The sequence below is a fragment of the Pocillopora damicornis genome, chromosome 14 (assembly GCF_964200805.1).
Source record: "Pocillopora damicornis chromosome 14, jaPocDami1.2, whole genome shotgun sequence".
NCBI lineage: Eukaryota > Metazoa > Cnidaria > Anthozoa > Scleractinia > Pocilloporidae > Pocillopora > Pocillopora damicornis.
In genome coordinates, this window is record NC_142683.1 from 6,693,331 (window position 1) to 6,712,407 (window position 19,077).

At 38.5% G+C, this 19,077-nt stretch overlaps 3 protein-coding genes and 1 pseudogene across 3 annotated transcripts in view; 3 read left to right on the forward strand and 1 right to left on the reverse strand.

Annotated features, from left to right (window-relative positions):
- The window catches only part of LOC149034203 (sterol 26-hydroxylase, mitochondrial-like), a 121,004-nt pseudogene that overhangs the window by 42,146 nt on the left and 59,781 nt on the right, over nt 1-19,077 (forward strand).
- Nucleotides 1-19,077, forward strand: part of LOC113665516 (uncharacterized) — a 74,012-nt gene that overhangs the window by 17,509 nt on the left and 37,426 nt on the right. The window lies entirely within an intron of this gene.
- On the forward strand, nt 2,036-4,877 carry LOC149034207 (uncharacterized). The gene is made up of 2 exons (XM_089192952.1): nt 2,036-2,515; nt 2,789-4,877. Exons 1-2 carry the CDS (start codon nt 2,185-2,187, stop codon nt 4,357-4,359), a joined length of 1,902 nt encoding a protein of 633 aa, XP_089049078.1. The 5' UTR covers nt 2,036-2,184; the 3' UTR covers nt 4,360-4,877.
- LOC149034208 (uncharacterized) lies at nt 10,984-16,098 on the reverse strand. Its single transcript, XM_089193208.1, has 4 exons — nt 15,948-16,098; nt 13,690-14,047; nt 12,987-13,124; nt 10,984-11,784 (listed from the first exon to the last, which is right to left on the reverse strand). Exons 2-4 carry the CDS (start codon nt 14,000-14,002, stop codon nt 11,327-11,329), a joined length of 909 nt encoding a protein of 302 aa, XP_089049334.1. The 5' UTR covers nt 14,003-14,047; nt 15,948-16,098; the 3' UTR covers nt 10,984-11,326.

The following is a 19,077-nucleotide window of genomic DNA, read 5'->3' on the forward strand; positions in this document are numbered from 1 at the left end:
TGCATAGCTGAACTCTTAACAATATAGACAACAAAGCTTTCACACTCATGACAAATTAGTCAATAAAGACCCACTAGGAGCCTGTAATACCTTGTCTTTGTTAGCTACTGTTACTGTCCTCACGCTAGACTAAGCAAACTTTGCGAAGCGCTTCTGATGCTGCTATGTGGTCTCTTACTGGCAGCGGCGTCTCGACGGAGGCGCATACAAGAGAATAACAGAGTCACCCCTCCCTCCTGGTACAAAGATATTTAAAAGGTATACCTCAAAACGTCGACAGCAGACGACTGCGAGCAGCTAATGATTGACCACGAAAATTAGTACTGTCTGTCACGCTAATGGTTAGAAGTTTGTAGGAAAGTTTCTAACCTGTTTTCCTTCAACTTAAACCCTTGAGGAACTGATAGAATGGTATTCCTGGGGCATCTCTTCCTTAACCCTTTACCTCCCGGATCAAATTTGTAATTCTCCTTACTGTCAACCATTCAATTTTTGTCATGTCAGTTCAGAGAACTTAGTATTGGATCAACTAATTATTCCCAAATTGATATTTTTCTTTATTCTCATCACTTATCTAGTTGATATTGTATTGATATTGTAACGAGAAATTCTGTCTTGGTTACTCATGGGAGTTAAAGGGTTAACTAGCACGATCCGATGAGAGTCACAGCGCAAAGGAGATGTGAGGTTTGCATTATTTCCATTGTTGTTACCAATCTACAGAGGAGGGCAATATTATCCAAATGAAGCTAGTGAAGCATTTCTCTATGTGTCAAAACAACCCTGGAAAATTACAGTTTTCCTGTTCAACGAGCATTGAGTCAGCATGGTGATCAATTATCATAGAATTTAGCTTTTTGACCAAAAAGGAACATAAAATTCATACAGAGAGGCTAAATACATTAGCAATATATTTTTCCCATGAGGCACGCGCACGGCAATAAATCCTGCGCCAAATCATCATGTGAATCTATTTTCGTTAATGAGCCGACAATAATTGTCATTCTTTGGCCTTTTTTTCCTCCAAATAAAATTCAGAGAGGCTTTGCTTGCGTCCATCCTACTGGGGGCTCAGCTAGTGCTCTAGTTTACAAGCATATTCCGTTGAACCCCAACCATTAGAGAGAGTCTGTGGGAATTTGAAGAAAGAGAAAATTCAAAGTTGTTAACGTTTAAGGTCTACTTTTAAACTGATAAATTGCTTTGTACTGCACCATCCACCGGGTAGAGATTTATACACTGCGGGATCTTGACCTCGAACAACTGTCGTCAGATCTTTCAAGTAGGTACAGTATAACATGGTAATTTAGTATCATCAACTGATTTGATAACGTAAATTTGCCACTGCAAAGAGCTTAAAAGCTGTCTTTTCGAGCGTTAGCCCTTCGTCAAAGCAATTGGAGGAGTTGTGGGTTGTGTGTGGGTTTATATGCAGAAAATGGAGCTACGCTATTGGTGGGAATATGGTGACGAGAAAACAATAATAAATTAGTTGAATGAAAAGCGCTCGTGGATCAGCGTGGGGACCCGTGGGCATCCCGACTCGGCACTCTTAATTCCCACGTTATCAACTCAATTGGCCATCGTAAAGAGATCAAAAGCTGACATTTCGAGTGTTAACCCCTCGTCAGAGCGATTGGAGGAATTGTGGGTTGTGTGTGGGTTTATATGCATATATTCACAGTCAGTTATCAACTCAGTTTAATAATTCTAAATTACCCTTTCAAGTATACGTTGATATTTCCATGATGTTCATCCTTTGTTTCCTATTTGGTCGAGTCAAGTTAAGGTGGGACTTAACCTAAAATTTGACTACAAAATGCAATTTTTGTTTTTGGAGAAATCTGAAACTTCAGGCATAGAAGAAAGCCATGACATGAGTTTTTAAGACTAATTTGCTTTATTTTGTTGCCTACGATAAGTTTTCTGCAAGCTAGTAAAAAAATATTTTTGGTTACCATGGCAACGCAACGTAGCATCTTTCAGTCTTGCTCCAATTTGAAGCCCGAAAGTCCATCCAATTCCTAGAATTTCCTCAGTATTTTCAAGAGGAAGCTATATGACCCCTTACATGAAGTATAGCTAGTCGGAGGTGGCGTGGGATTGAAAGCTGGCGTGTTTTCAACTGTGGAGATACTGTGAGAGCGAGATTCGAGTTTTATATCAGCGAAGTTTTTGTCTAAAATGCCAGGAGGGAAGAAGAATACTGTATATAGAAGAAAGCGGAAAGGAAAGCCTTTTACTGGAGTGCAGAGATACGCAAGGAAAGCGAAGAAAATGCCGCGTGCGGATAGAGAAGTCACAAACTCAGCATCGAGTTCCTCGTGTGATGAGGCTCTGTCAGATGCCGAAAGTGCTTCCATCAGTGCTTCGAGACTCAAAATGAGACCAGAAGATTCACCAGATAGTTCATCAAAGATTTCTGATGTAAATGATTTTCAGGGAGAGGGATACAGACTTGTAGACCTCAAGAAATTATATGCCACGTTGTCTGAAGCACATGTGTGCGAGGAAGGTGAGAAAACATAAGTGAACATCTGTTTTACTTTTAACCTTTTCTTTACTGTTCATGTCTCGTAGCATATGCTAGTAACAGTGTGCAGTTTCCATTTTTTTCTCTAAGAATGTTTTTTTACTTCTCTTCAGTACTATCTTTATTGTTTTCATTTATTAAAAATTACAGTTGTAACTGTCTGTTGTGTGGTATGTGGTGAATAAATTTTGTGACTCATATACATGTATGAGAATGCACAAAATAACTTTAGTGTATACTGTTATTATGTTCTAGGGAGTTTAACTCTGAAGGAGAATTCTTCTGGGAGAAATGGGCTAATGGCAGACCTCTCTGTGGAGTGTAGCTCCTGCCTTGAAGCTACACCATTGAAAACATCAGATACAATAACAAAGAAAGGGCAATCTTTTGACGTAAATCGTCGTGCAGTCTATCATTCTCTGGAGACAGGAGGTGGCTATGAAGGGCTAGTAACCTTTTGCAGCATCATGAACATGCCATGTCTATCACTACCTGCTTATTACAGACAAGTAGACACAATACTTGAGGCTTTAGAAGCTGAAGCCAAAGATGAAATGACACAGGCAGGGATAAGAGTTCGCGAGTACATCCTGAAGGAAAGTGGAGATGAAGTCAATGATGATGTAGTCGATGCAGCCGTTTCGTTTGATGGTACATGGGCGAAAAGGGGGTTTACCTCTCTGACTGGAGTTGTTTTTGTTATATCTGTAGACACTGGAGAGGTTCTTGACTATCATGTCCTTTCAAAAGAATGCCGGAAATGTACCATGAAAAGGTCTCAGTGTCAAACTGACGGGGAGTTCGAAGCATGGCAGATTGAGCATCTTGCTTCCAATGAGTGTGACATTAATTTTAATGGAAGCTCACCTGCAATGGAAGCTGAGGGTGCCATAGTTGTTTGGAGTAGATCTGTGGAACTGCATAAAATAAGGTATAAATGGATGGTTTCTGACGGAGACAGTAAGGCATTCAATACTGTGGAGAATATATATGGCGATGACTGCAAGGTGGAAAAACTGGATTGTGTTGGGCACGTGCAAAAACGCATGGGCAAGCACCTACTTAATCTTAAAGCAAGAACCAAAGGTAAACTTGCAGATGGCAAACCCATTGGAGGACGGGGCCGACTGACTGAGAGCCGCATTAAACGCCTTCAGAAGTACTATGGTCTAGCCATTAGACAAAACACCCTAACTAAAGCAAACCTAACAGAAAGAGAGGTTGATGTTGTTGTTTACACCATGAAGAAAAATATCATTGCCATCCTCCATCACAGTGTCCAGTCACAAGATGCTGCTAAACAACATCGCTTCTGCCCTGTTGGTGAGGATTCCTGGTGTAAATGGCAACAAGATTGTGCTACTGGAACAAATACTTATGAAGCAGGTGACTGTTTGCCTGAAGTGTTCTTTGAACTGCTGAAGCCAACATTCATCACACTTAGTGAAACTAAGCTGCTCCAAAGGTGTGTGCGTGGCGCCACCCAAAATCGCAATGAATGCATCAACGGACTGGTGTGGGCACGCTGCCCAAAACACAAGCATCATGGTGCCAAGGTGATTAGATGTGCAGTTGCTTCTACTGTGTGCCATTTTCATAGTGGAGCTGCCAGCAGAGCAAGAATAATGCAGAGACTGGTAATTCCAGCAGGGGAGTACACTCAGAAGGCCTCAGAAGAAAAGGACAAGAGGCGGTTGAGAAAATCGGACCTTCAGACCTCTGCTAAAGAAAAGAAGCGCCGGCAAGGAGAGCAAATGAGGCGCACACGCAGAGAAGATGCCCTACGGGAGGCTGATGGTGATACCTATGAACCTGGAGGCTTCTAAGTGACTGAAAGAAACATTTGCTATGATATTGGATAGTTCATAGCCATGCAAATTTGTGCAGACAATCTTCGTTTTAGCTTTTTAACTTTAATCGCACTTTTCTCAAAATGTGCATTTTGCGCATTCTAGAAAACATATCTCATAGAGGATTTAACCAATTGACTTGAAATTTTCAATGTTTATTGCTTTCAAAGAGTGTCTGGGAATGAGCAAAGGGTTTTTCTGTAGCTTTACTTTGTCAAAAGTTACAAAGAAAATTGTGGTGGAAATTCACCCCAAAAATTTTGCTTTACTTTAACTGGAGGCTGGAACCAAAGTTTTTTATATTTTTTAAAACTCTATGCTCATCCCCATGATTAGCCTATATACTATATAGTTATAAAAACAAATCAGAGCTAGCTGCATTCCATATCAAGATTTCTTTTCTAGAGTACATGTGGGTTGTGCACAGTATGGGGTAACAATATTTTGCTGGTATCAGGTTACAAATAAACTGTGTGCAGAAATAATTGAAAAAACTGAAATCTGTGATTCATTAGCTTTTCAGTGATATATGGTTTTATATGGTTTAACTAAAAACTGTGGATGTGACAAGTCATTGAAAAAAGGGGTCTTTTTTAGGTTAAGTCCCACCTTAAATGGTGACGGAATTGTGTCTCCCCATTCTGTGTGTAATCAAAGCTATAACAAATTTGAGGAGCTTGTTTGATCATCAGCATCTCGACTCGAGCACAAACAGCAATAGGACAGTTTACACATCACCGCAAATGTGTAAAAAGGGCAGTCTACGGTCCGTGTGTCATTCGTCCATTCAATTTTCGTTTAAAATCAAAAATTGGAAATTAATGTCAATTTTTTATTTTCGTTATTTTTTATCATAAAAAATACGAAAGCGCCAAATCGAAAATTTTGGACTTTTTTTTTCCCGTTGATAGAATATTGAAATATAACTTCTATTTTTACTTTAATCCTGTCAACAATAAAAAGAAAAATGAAACTGAGCGGCAATGTTGCTTTTCCGACAATGTTACAGTCTGTGGCAAGTCTAAAAATTGAAAATTGCAATCAATTTTTAATTTTTTTTTTTATCGGCCAAAACATTCAAAATCGTTGACAGAAATACCCAAGAGGGAGGGGGAGGGGTCCATTCGCGCCATAGTTTTTGCCCACAGTGCCCTCTCCCCATGGCCAGGTCCGCTTCGTTGCTTAGGGGTCTGGGAAGGAAGTGAGAGTTTAACAGTCTCTCTCTCTTCGCGGTCTTTCACGACGTTTTGGAACGTCTTTCTTAGTTCTGTCCATTACAGCGAGCAGCCAGACTTTGGACGTTAGCTAAGAAGTTATAAAGATCTTAGACTTCGTATTGGAGCATGTTGGAGCGGGTGATGTAGCCATAATGACTTTTCAGACGCCATACTGTAAAACATGGTTGGAATGAAGGTGAGGGAGAAGGAGGGGGTAAATTTCTGATACCACCCCCTCCCCCCCTCCCCAATGGCCCGTCTGAAGTCTGCGAAGGAAGTGAAAGTTTCGCGCACTTTTGGAATGTCCGTTCGCCGACATCATGGCAAGCAATTTACTAAAGACGGAAAAGTGTTAAGATTACGAATAGCAGCGGGGGATATAACAGTTTCGAGGCTTTCTCAAGCAATACACATTGTATTTACATTTGGAGTTTTACAAATCAATTAAGTTAATTGTTAACTTATGGTCGCTCTCTTACTGGCTCTCAAGCTAGTTCTTCAAGGCCACTACTTTTCGGTAATGCAAGACGAAAAGGTGGCGCTCTTGTAAAGATTATTTCTGCGGAAATAAAAAATATATATATATTGAAATATTTTGGAAGAAACCGCCAATGTGATTTACGTTCAGTCCAAGAGATGTATTCAACGATTCACCTCTAGAGTTGGTGATCACGCTTTAAAAAACTCCGAAAACTGGTTGAGCTGTTCAATACGCTTAAAAGCCTACAAATTCACGGTAAAAGCTGAAAAATTATTTTGAAACCTGAGGGTGCTCATCTAGACGGTTATAAAAACAAGGAAACGGAGGTAGAAAAAAGAAGAAAATAGCAAACAACAAGCACTTAGTTTGTGTAGTGTGATCGTCCGGGTGAGTGTAGTTCTGAAAAGAACTGTTGTTGGTGACTGACGTTTCGACTATCTGTGCGATAGTCATCTTCAGAGTCTAGTAAGGAATAGTTGTCAGTCGATGATGTTATAAAGTCTGGTCTGTTGAACGTGATTGGTCTGTTTAGCCGTGATGTGATTGGCTGGAAGACTCATGTAGAGTTTGTTAACAGTCATTGGTCGGTTTCGATCCGTCTGTTGTTTGTCGGTCTGTTCACGTCGTTAATGAGTCGTTTGTAAGGTGCTGGTAATTGTTGACATCTGTTGAGAGGCGTCTGTTCTAAGTTGGTGAACCAGCTTTCCAGAGTCAGTCGTTGAAAGTAGTTTGTACTGTAGGTTAAGCATTTAGCAGAGTCCCAGTCGATTCTGTGATTAGTTTGTCGGTGATGTTCAGAAATGTGATTGTTTACATCGCCATTTCTAGTAGATCGTTTGTGTTCAGTTAGTCGCGTGTTAAGGTTTCTACCAGACTCACCAATGTAGGAGGCCTGGCAGTCGGAGCATTCGATCTTATAAATCGCTCCCTGTCTGTTGTTGGGTTCGTCTTTGTCTTTAACGTTGGTCAGCAAATGTCGTAAAGTAGTTATAGGCCTGTGAGCTACGCGAATGTTGTAAGGTTGTAGGATCCGCGCGATAGCCTCAGAAGTGCCTTTGATGTAGGGTATAGTAGCTGTAGTCGTGATAGATGTGGAGTCCCTGTTAGTTTCTGTAGTGTCGGTCACCCTGTGAGTGTTTCGTCTAATGAAGTCAGTGTTGTAGTTGTTTTTGTCAAAAACACGGTCAAGGTACTTGTTTTCGTCAGATAAACTGTCCGGTGTGTTGCAAACAAGTTGCGCTCGTCTCGTCAATGTCTTGATAGTCGTAGCTTTGTGGGAAGTCGGACCTACTTAACCTCTGCCTTACATCGACTTACTTTCAGTACAACGGGAAACACTACAAGCAGTTGCACGGAACAGCTATGGGGTCGCCGGTCTCCGTTGTTGTCGCAGAAATTGTGATGCAAAACATCGAGGAACGCGCCCTTGCAACTTGCCGACAAACCATACCGCTTTGGTTACGCTACGTAGACGACACATTTACCGCCGTACACAAAGACGAAATTGACGCTTTTCACAATCACCTTAACGAACAAAACACCGACATTCAGTTTACCAGGGAGATCGAAGAAGACGGCAAGCTTCCTTTTCTCGACTGTTTGGTAGGCCGAAACAACAACGAACTACGAACAACAATATACAGAAAACCGACGCATACCGACAGACTTCTTGACGAATCATCCTACAACCCGACTTCCCACAAAGCTACGACTATCAAGACATTGACAAGACGAGCGCAACACGGTGATGTGACAGCGTGTCCACAAACTTGCTTGTTTCACTCTTGAGCCAATACGTAGAAAGCTGAATACTGTACACAAAAATACTCCCTCTACCACGCTTCAAAATTTCGAAACATTATACTCGATTACGTTTCCAAAAAGCTTTTAAAACATTTCTTGGCTTCGTTATATTGTCTGATATGAAATGTTCACCATAATATGACCGCGACTTTTACTTCAGTTGGACGATCAATAAGAATTGCCGCAAAGAAACATGTCGATCTAAATAAAAATTCTTATGCTGTTTCGTATGCATTCACTGTTTCCTTCCTTTTATTACAGCAGAGTGTTGAATCCATGTGCTGATTGCTCATTTATTATTGAAAACCGAAAAAAATCAAAGTGCTCTGTGAGCAAACTCGTGAATTGACACATGATTTTTGAGATTATGTTTAATGTTATCTGGTTTAGGGAATTTTGTGGTTGATTGTCATATCTAGAGTACGAGCAGTAGTTCAGTGTTCGCTAATGTAGCAAAGAAACAAAGTAACGTTGGGACAAGAAGGCATTACAATTGAAATGATCATGCTATTACATTTAACAAGGTGGATGATGTCATGTGTTTTAAACGTCTATCATTTTTGTTTCTGGTTCAAAAGAAAAGGTTGGAAGTAAATGTGGGTGAAAACTGAAATTTACTGTCTTTCGTTGTAAATATTAGAAAATCAAGGCAATACTGTCTTAATGAAAACATTAACGATTCCCTCTTTATCAAATGAGACAAACGGGAACGAGTTTTGAGTGATATAACTAAGCCAAGCCTGCCACCGTCATTTTAGATCTCCGCCTGGGTAGATTTAAGTCACGTGCTAGGCAACGTATAATCAATAACAAGATAGAATTTCATTTCAGGCCTATTTATCAATTTTGTGGTGTGTAACTTTCGCATTTTAGTACGTTGTATATATTTTGAATCTTCAAATTGTCTTGAAACTTACGAGAAAATTGTTCTTTAAAAATTCACTGAAAATCGGTAGCTAAAATTGTTTGTCTAAGTGTTATTTGATTTTCGTGTTAACTTGTTATTTAGTCAGTCGCCGGCATCTTTTGTTGCTTCACACAGGAAAAACACACGCGACGAAACGTAATGATCAATTTTGTCCTCAATCTCACGCTATAACAAAAAAAGCTTTTGAACATCTGTAAACTCCGAGCGCTTCGCAGTAAGTGATATTTTCAATGAATCTTCGGATTGTTTTCAAGTTCAAGGATTGTAAATTACAATTTTATGAAAAACGAAGGTTGTTGTTATTTCAGTGTGAATCCTTGAAGGCATGCCAGTCGCTGGCGCCGCTTGTTGAAACTAAAACGAAAAAAAAAACTCTTTTAAGATTATCATTGGCTTCTTTTTCACCCCACCACTATTCTTAGCAACAAAGGTCGCCATTTCGTCTGTTTATTGCTCGCCAAAAACTATTAAATGTACTCAAAAACCTAAAATCTAAAAAAAGTTTACAGGAATCGACCAATCGAGCGAGCGAGCGAGCGAATGCTATTCCCCACATCGTATCTATAACTCGCTCTTGCGCATGCGCGCAATTCACGAGTTAAAAATGAGCCTTGACTGAAAACCTACAGATTCACGCTAAAAAGCTGAAAAAATTACTTTTAAACCCTGAAGGGTGCTCATATAGACGGTTATGCAAACAAGGAAATGAAGGTAGAAAAAAGAGGAAAATAGTGAACAGCAAGCACTTAAAAGTCTCAAAAACTTATACTTACCCGAGCAACGACGTCACGCGTGCACTGCTCAAACTCATCATTTGACAGGCGTTTGTGCAAATGTATCCCATTCTCTAAACAAAACCTCCTAACTGACCTCGAACTAAGGCCTTTCTTGTCGGGAAATCTTTCTTTTAGCCATAAGCTCACCTCGGAGAGTGTTTTCCGTTGAGTTATTACAAGATCCTTTATGTACTCAGCACTGAAGTCGTTCATATTCGGAAAAGCGATACGCGATAAATACGAATTTCCCGCTTCCTCCTCCTTTTTAACTCGTAAATTGCGCGCATGCGCAAGAGCGAGTTATAGATACGATGTGATCCAAAATGACGGTGGCAGGCTTGGCTTAGTTATATCACTCAAAACTCGTTCCCATTTGTCTCATTTGATAAAGAGGGAATCGTTAATGTTTTCATTAAGACAGTATTGCCTTGATTTTCTAATATTTACAACGAAAGACAGTAAATTTCAGTTTTCACCCACATTTACTTCCAACCTTTTCTTTTGAACCAGAAACAAAAATGATAGACGTTTAAAACACATGACATCATCCACCTTGTCAAATGTAATAGCATGATCATTTCAACTTTGTTTCTTTGCTACATTAGCGAACACTGAACTACTGCTCGTACTCTAGATATGACAATCAATCAACCACAAAATTCCCTAAACCAGATAACAATAAACATAATCTAAAAAATCATGTGTCAATTCACGAGTTTGCTCACAGAGCACTTTGATTAGAGAAGTGTTGCGTGGGAGGGGAAGTGGCAAGGGCAAATAAATTCTTCCAGCGCATGAAAGGAAGCGGACCTCCCTGGGGAGAGGGCGCTGGGGGGAAAAAATTAACGTGCGAATGGAGCCTTCCCCCTCCCTCCTGGGTAGTTCTGTCAACAATTTGGAATGTTTTGTCCGAAAAAAAAAAATTGAAAATTGATCGCAATTTTCAATTTTCAAATTTTAGACTTCCGCCGAAAACAGAAAAACTAAGCCACGCCACAGACTGCAACATTGTCGGAGAAGCAAAATTGCCGCTCAGTTTATTTTTCTCTTCATTGTTGACAGAATTAGAGTAAAAATATGCATAATGATTCAATATTCTACCAAAACATTTGGAAGGAACTGACTTAGTCAAGTGCCCTGAGGTTTTTCCTGGCGTCGATTATCCATGAATTGGAGTGAGGGAGTTTTTAGGAAGGATCACAGGTCAAGGACGTTATGATGAAAAATAGACTTGATACACGGAACTGAGGAGAGTATTTTTCGGGAGAGTGTTTGTTTTTGTTTTGTGTTCTTTCCTTTCTTTTGCCTTCCGGAATTGTTTAGTTTTATTTGGCTTCCATTTTTCCCTTTTTGAAATCGAGGTTGAGTTCGAATCCCACTATAAATAACCACTTAAGTGCATGAATTTATTGAAATTAAACTTTCTGATACAGTTAAATTTGCTCTCGACTATGAATTCTAAGGAAGTGTACAACAATACCTACTAAGGTGTACCATGCTGAGCAAAACTAAGAAAAACTAATTGACCGAAAAATATCAGGCCTTTCTCCGTGATCTCGAGCGACATTTTAATAATAAACCATTCTGATCCCTACGGTCTTTCTTTTTTCTGTCGGGTATAGAACGAAGACATAGCAGTCTTTAAACATTGAAACAGGTTTGTCTTCCTAAAAGTGTTTTCTAATGTTTTTCTTTTACGTTTTAAAATTATCGAAGGCAAGATCTCCAGTGGGCAGACTCACTCATACCATGCATACACATCAACACAAGTTTTACCGCTGTTGTCTCCCTCAAAGTAGTCCTTCCAATCCTGTCCGTACCATATCTGCATCTCTTGGTTGCTCGAGACAGACAATGGATTGACGAGGTTGTGAAAAACCAGCTCAGTTGAATTATGGTGATATCCAGGAAGGCTGTAATGGTCTTTTATGTCAGAATGAGCTTTCAAGTCTTCGGTAGGGGGCAGAATGGCCTTCTTATTTGCATCTGTAATGATTGTCATCAAATCTTCTCCATATCCTGAGTAGGTGCAGCCCCAGTAGGATGAAATATAATTGCCGCAGCGCACCGACCCTGACCTGTGAATAAGCTTCATTGTTTTCACTCTTCCACTCTTTGTCATGTTGAAGGAACCATATTGGTTATCTTTGGCTCCAAAGCAGACGGGTTCTTCGCCATTTATCTTTTGCCAGCTCTCTAAGATAAAGTTATAGGATAGGTAGATAGTTTTTAAAGTTAGTTAAACTGTATTTTAAAAAAATAGCTACTTTCAGCCAACACATTTTCGAATGGTACTAGGGTGACAGCCATTTGTAAGATAAATTCCATTGATAAAAAAGGTAAACCATTGTCCTTTTCGGCGTCGTGACCTGGATATATAGTTATTGTAATCTATTCCCATTCGCTATTAAAACAATTTTGTATAAGAGAAAGAACAATTCATGTCATTTACTAATCTTCTTCTCCGCGTTTATATCTCTATTGGAATTAATGAAAACAAACCCCTTTTTTACTGCAATTCACTTATCTGCAGAAACACTGAGACAAGATATTATTTTGGTAAGTTTAAAAAAAAAAGTCGGGATAGGATAACACTTTGAGGAGGCAGTGGGATGATGATCTTTAACTAGACTCCACACACTCAATCGTTCATGCATTCATCACCGCGCGTATTGATTATTGCAATGGTTTGCTGTATGGTCTACCAGCCGCATATCTCAACAAGTTACAACGTGTTCAGAACAGTGCTGCCCAATTTGTTTGTTCCCTTTCTCGTTTTTGTCATATAACTCCTACTTTGTTTTCCTTGCATTGGTTACCTGTCTGTTTCAGAACTGAATTTAAATCACTTATTTTAGCGTTCAAGGCTATCCACGGGCTGGCACCTCAGTACATTACGGATCTAATTAACGTTAAGCAACAATTCGGACGTATGATGCTACGATCTCAGTCTGAACCACAATTATTGCCACCCAGGATCATAACTAAGAAAACGCTAGGTGATAGATCATTTATGGCATCTGCTCCTAAACTTTAGAATAGATTGCCATCAAATAGAAGAGCAGTAAATGCTCCTAATTGTTTTAAAACACTTCTAAAAACACATCTCTTTAGACAGGCATTTTCATGTTTGCTTTTATAAACGTTTTTTTTATTTTTTAGTTAGTCATATTGTATATTCTTGGCCTTTTATAGTTCGTTTTCATACCTTTTTTTTTAGTTAGTCATATTGTATATTCTTAGCCTTTTATAATTCGTTTTCATACTGTATTTTGCATAGTCTTATTGTATAGCGCATTAGATCATATCCACATGTATTCTGCGCTATATGAGTAATAAATTATTATTATTATTATTATTATTATTAATGAGTCCACTAATTTAGTCAAACAATTTACCTTTACAATAGGCCTCGATGACCTCGCTACTTTCTTCAGAGTAAATCCAGTTTTTCCCGTCAGCTATCTGGTTCCCTTCACTTGCTTCAATCTCACCACAGGTTTTCGCCGGGAGCTCTTTGATGGATCCGAGGGGAACTACGACAGAAAAAACGAATTTCATGTAAGAAGTTTACACCATCTTGAAGTTCGATACCTCCTGATGCGACAGGAGAGGAGAAAAAACCTCCTACCTTTCCTGCCTGCGTAAAAGCAGAATGAAATAAAAACTGTGCTAATTCTATTAGATCTAGACTAAGAAATGAGATGGAAGACAGCATAGGGTTATTATAGTTACAATAACGCAGTGAAACAAGCCAACATTTCGGTATCATTGCTAAACCATTTTCAAGGTGACTAAAGAAAAGAGTTGCTTGACTTCATAATTAAGTCAAATATTATCTTCCCAAGATGACGTTGATGAGACGATGATTCCAAAACGTCGTCACTTTTATTTTGACTTGTCTCTGTATTTTGAAATGCTTTACCAATATTGAAACAATCCCCCTAAACTGAATCATCAAAAGACTCGCCATAGGAATATCACTAAATATATAAATTTTGTTTCTCTGAGTTTTCTGTAATCGTGAATGAAAAATTTAAAAAAACAAGTTTGCCTAGAGACGAAAATGCAAAAAGTTAGTCGAGGAAACGTAAAAGGTACGTCTGTTGCTAGAACGCTTCATGTAAAATCTTCTCTGATCCGGCATAAAATCTTCCGGTCTTGCTTCCTTTGTACGATTGTTCAGTTCACAGATGTTTTGACCAATGATGACATTGTAACTCTGACACGTGACTTCTTCTTTACACCGGAAATAACATTCTCTAGGCAACTGATCGCGATACATTTTAAACACGTGACCTTTCAGGTACATTCCGTTGATGGAGCTTTCAGTTACATGACATCGGCTGTTAGCGTTGAGTACACCAATCCGGGACATCAGAAACATGGTTGTCAGCCAGAACTTTGGATTCATTCTGAGGTGAATGTAGGTGCCGATTGCTGCACACAGATTAAGTACCTATCGACAAAGTTAAAAATGCTGAGATTAAGTTATGTAAGGATTTTCAGCCAAATTAATACCTAAATTTACACCTAAGAAGGATAAGTCAATCCAAAAAGGTTTTGTTTTAGTTTCCTTCGGCCTCCACCAGTTGAACGTATTAATATTAAACACATGAACGTGTTCTGGCAATCAAGTTACGAAAAACTAATCATCGACAGCATTAAGAAGTGACACTGCACTTTATATGCGTTATTGGAATAAGCGTGTAAAGAAAGAGTAAAGAAAGCTAGATTTTGGCCGAGTTCTTCTTCTGCCTTTTTATGAACCGAGACACAGTCTAGGTCCCATAAAATCAGCCGGCAAAAGTTATTTTCATTAAAAAAAAATGATTATCGTTTCCGGTCATTGCATTGAGTCACCTTGAAAGGCGAAAACAAAAATTATCTACCGTATTTGTTTATTTTTTTCGATGATTTTCCCATTTGTAATTGTCAGCGTTTGCTCGTTGTTGTAATTCAAAACAGCCGAAAGAGTTTTGATGTTAGATATTGGTTTTCTTTACTTTTGTACTGACAACACCGAGGTTTCCAATTTTCGTAAATTGAAATTTCTGGAGTCTCCAAATAAAAATCCGTGGAAAATACAAAGTTTTATATGCCATAACGAGGTTTTGTTATGCAAAGCTTACCCAAAGACATGAAAAAATGAAACTTTTAAGATGGTCTTATAGATGGAGTAGAAATATCGAATTTCGGCCTCAATTTACCTCAGCAGGAGTATGTCTCCTAAAGTTGTTGTACTAAATGTCGACAGGTGCTGCTCCTAAATACCAATGATAGTCAAGTTATGAATTGTTCATCACACGGAGCGTAGGTTGTTTTTTCTTTGATTTTCAGAAGTAACTTTGAATTTCTTTATAGCAAAAGTGTTATGTATCAAAACACTGAAACGAAAATATAACTTTTATCTTCCATCTTGAAATTAAAAAGGTCTGCCATTCCCCATTCTCTATTCCATATTCCCTATTCTCCATTACCTCTTTTTTAGTAAAATCCATTTACTCGTGCTTATTAACACCAAATTGCGTTCAAAACCTTGTTGTTACCTATACAAATCGAACACTAAGAGTCGGCTGAACAGTTTGCTCGAACGGTTTTACGCCGAAACAAACATGAAGTGGAATATGGCCTGGAAGGGCTTAAAATTATGATTATCGCTAAATCGCCTTGAAGAACAAGGACTGCAGCCGTTCCATTGTGCAGGACAAAGATTTACTTCGTACCGTCCAAGCAGGTGTTGGATAGAAGAGCGGAATAGCTTCGCCAGGCTGGTCGTGAAAATAACCTTAACAAGCTCGAAAAATATTAGAATATAGGGTCAGTGAATAAATGACTCTCGCTTCTCTCTTCTATCAATTAGCTCTTGTTCGAATAACGAATTGGTCTAGAAATATTTCTTAATCATTTTCCCTTGCATTTTATTTGTGGCACCGACTTTTCGAAAAACAAGATAATATCTGGTAAACCCGACATTTGGGATAAAACGCTATTTTCGTGCACAAGTTGTGTCAGCTACGTCATAGAGCACTAAAGCAGATAACATTGTTCTCAGCTGCGCCTCGAGCGACTATCGCGCTTTTCTCGTCCTCTCCAAACTTCCCTGCGTGATCATGAATCCATACCCCGATGTATGCACACTAGACATTAACTGCAATTCTATATTGGCTAATCTTTCTTCTTCTTTTTTTCGTTATTAGAAACAGTTGCCCCCTTTAGTAACCGTCAGAACTTATTTTGTCGTCACAATTTTTAGGAACGAACCAGACCAACTTTCTAATACTTCCGCACCAAAACCCAAACAAAGAAAGGAAAGAAACTTGTTACATGATCTTGTAAATACAAAAGAGATTACTTACCCTACCTCAACTAAGCTTAATTTACCTCTGCTGAAATATGTCTTTAAATTTAGAGTGGATTGTGCTAAACATCAATGATAGCCGAGTTCTGAGTACTTTTTCACGTAAAGCAACTTCCTGCGTGTCTTTCGATTTTTTTCTTGTTTGATATGATAAGTAGCCCCAATAACTTTTATCTCAGAGCAATATGTGTTCATCGTTCTTGTGTTTATTAATGAAGTTTGGCACTTATCTTAATTAATACAATAGCAGGATATCTTGATTATTGTCGCACGTTTTAACAAACTTGTGCCTGATAAACCAGTCCCTCTAAAAGCGGTCATATTCATTTCGCTTCGAAAATTCGGTTTCGTTTTTAACACTTTTTATTTAATGATAAACTATTTAGCGGCACTGAGCGAACCGAAAAAGCGAAAACTTTTTTAAAATCTCCTACGGGTTTCGTATGACAATAGCAGACCTCAGGGAGTTTTTACAAGTTGGTTAATTAAAAACCTTGCTTATTTACAAATATGAAATATGATATCTTTTTTCGACCTTTACGTGTATAGTGTAAAGCTAGCTGAAAGTATTTGCAAGCTTTGACTAAGGTGTTGTACGTGAGAGAAATTTTTCGGAACTATTATTCAGTTTTTCTTGACAATAATAGTCGACTTATGAATTCTTCACGCTTCATAAAACTTGCCGTTATTTTGAAAAAAAAAAAAAATTTCTTAGATGAATTTCTTTTACCCTCTTTGTTTCTTTTTTTATCACTATCTTATGGTGTCTTTACTATTTCTAAATTATCTCACTCTGATCATTAACGTTCTATTGACATATCGTTTTATGGAACACCGTATTGAAAAACTTGTATTTCCCGACACTATCTGCCAAAGACATATACATGCTTTTGACACGCAAAATTGATTATAAGTTTGAGCTCTTGAGAGTAGGAAACACAAGCTAATACTCAACCATCACGTGTGCGTATCACATACAGCAGAAATTTCTCAGGTGATATTCCGGGTGATGAACAAAACACTGACACCTAGTACATGGACTACCCAGATGGACTACCTTTGAGTTTTTTTTGTTTTTGCAAGCTACAACAAACACCTCAAAATTCTGGCGATTATTTTAAAATCATCTATAATCCTCCGGTTAATAAATAGCTCGAAGTCATGCTACTTCCCTGAAAATCGATCATGAAGTTAGACGAAATCGTTACTTATACTCTGACTGCGGGTCAACGATTCAAGATCAAGTGGAAAAAGATTCATCGAAAGAAAAAAGATGTAGCTAAAAGCGTGGACGAGGCCCGTGCTAAAATTCATCATTGGCGCAAGCTACTTGTTTAAAACAGATACCTGTCATTAGGATTTGAGATAACGATATCAGTATTTACTCATGTCCCCTTTTCCAACAAAACAAGACTATCAGTAAAGGGTCTCAATGAGGTGAAGGCTTTTTAAAGCTTTTCTAAGTCGTTAAAGCGACTAAAGGTTAGAATTTGCCGATCTCTACTCCTAACAGCTACATTTTGTCACCTTTTTATGACTACCGTTTATCTCCTGATTGTCCTGATTGAGGCCCTTCAAGTACGCAAACCCATAGGTTTGCATACCGTACATACTATACTATATACACTGCACCCACTTTATGGAATGCTCTTCCTGCTAATCTCCGCAGCATTAAATGCATTTCAACTTTTAAAAAAAGTCATGTCTTAAAACTTATCTTTTTAAATTAGCTTTTAATATTTCTTAGATATGTAAATATATATATACAAATGATGTGATTTATTTATTATCTCTGGAATTTATTGTGTATGTCTTATACAAGTACAATTTAGGTAACTTATCGTTGTAATGCGCTTTTGATCACTCGGCATGTTAAAAAGCGCACTATAAATTAATAAACTGTTACAAATTATTAATTATTATAGGCTGAATCGAGTTTGAGACCAACGAATGTTGTAGAATTTAGCAAAGTCAAGTATCAGGTTTTAGTGCTGCTGTTGGGTTTTTCACTTCTAAGCATAAATCTACGATATGAAAATTGTCTTTCGAAGCCATTTGCTCACAATAGCAAACTCTTTCATTTCAAGCTACTGAATTAAAACACGTGTACTACGCTGGAGAGCCTTGACACTTCCGGTTTAAATACCCCACCCACTAAGGCAAGGTTCACATTCCCTACCCCCGGTCACGGAGGACGGTAAATGGCCGTGGGTTGTTCGGGGGGAGGGGGGCGGGGGAGGGGGGGGGGAAGAGTTTAAAGCTTCCAACTAATCGGTGCATTAATATCGTGAAATTGGGTTGCCTCTAGACAAACAAGTTACACATTTCACAGGTTTAAGTAAGAAATTGACCGAGTACACAGCTTTTATTTCACCTTTTACACAGTCATTGAACTTAAATGACTCCGCAGCAATCATTTAGTACTCTCTAAGATATCAGTCATCTTAATTCTGGTCTCCTTCAACAGAAAAAAGATTTAAAAAACAAAAGCATAATAGTTGAAAAACGAAGAGTCCTCGACGGGTCATGTACAAATTAAAGACTCTGAAATTCTTTTGCGTTCGTCCACTTTTATACGCTCTGTTTTTTGCTATTAGAACGCCAATTGCAGATAACACAGCAATAACACAGTCACAACTAGAATTATATTTCACCAGAAAAATTCTACAACATTGACTTAAACTAATTCTCTGCTGTAACACCGGCATGGAGGTTACTTTCTGCGCTGAAACCGCAAAACTCCTTTGACTGCAAGCGAGAACATTGTGGTAAGACAAAAGATACTTAATTAAAATCAAAGACATTCAAACCATTCATCAAACATTAAAGAAAGCATTTAACAGCAATTTAAAAGCTCGCAAGATCGTCACTGGTGTGAAATCAGTGCTGGTTAAATTCTTTATTGCATCCATTTTGAAATCAATGGTGGTCCTTACAATCTGATTGGCTCTCATCAGTGCAATTTATTCACGAATTGCACATTTAACGATCAATTTGCAGGAAAGGGAGATATACTTTTTCAACTTTACAAACCAGCTCAACCAATGATTCACTGAGACGATTATCTCACACCAACGTTGATATGAACGAGGTAAGGAAAACCAGCAACTTGATTGTGATAACTAATT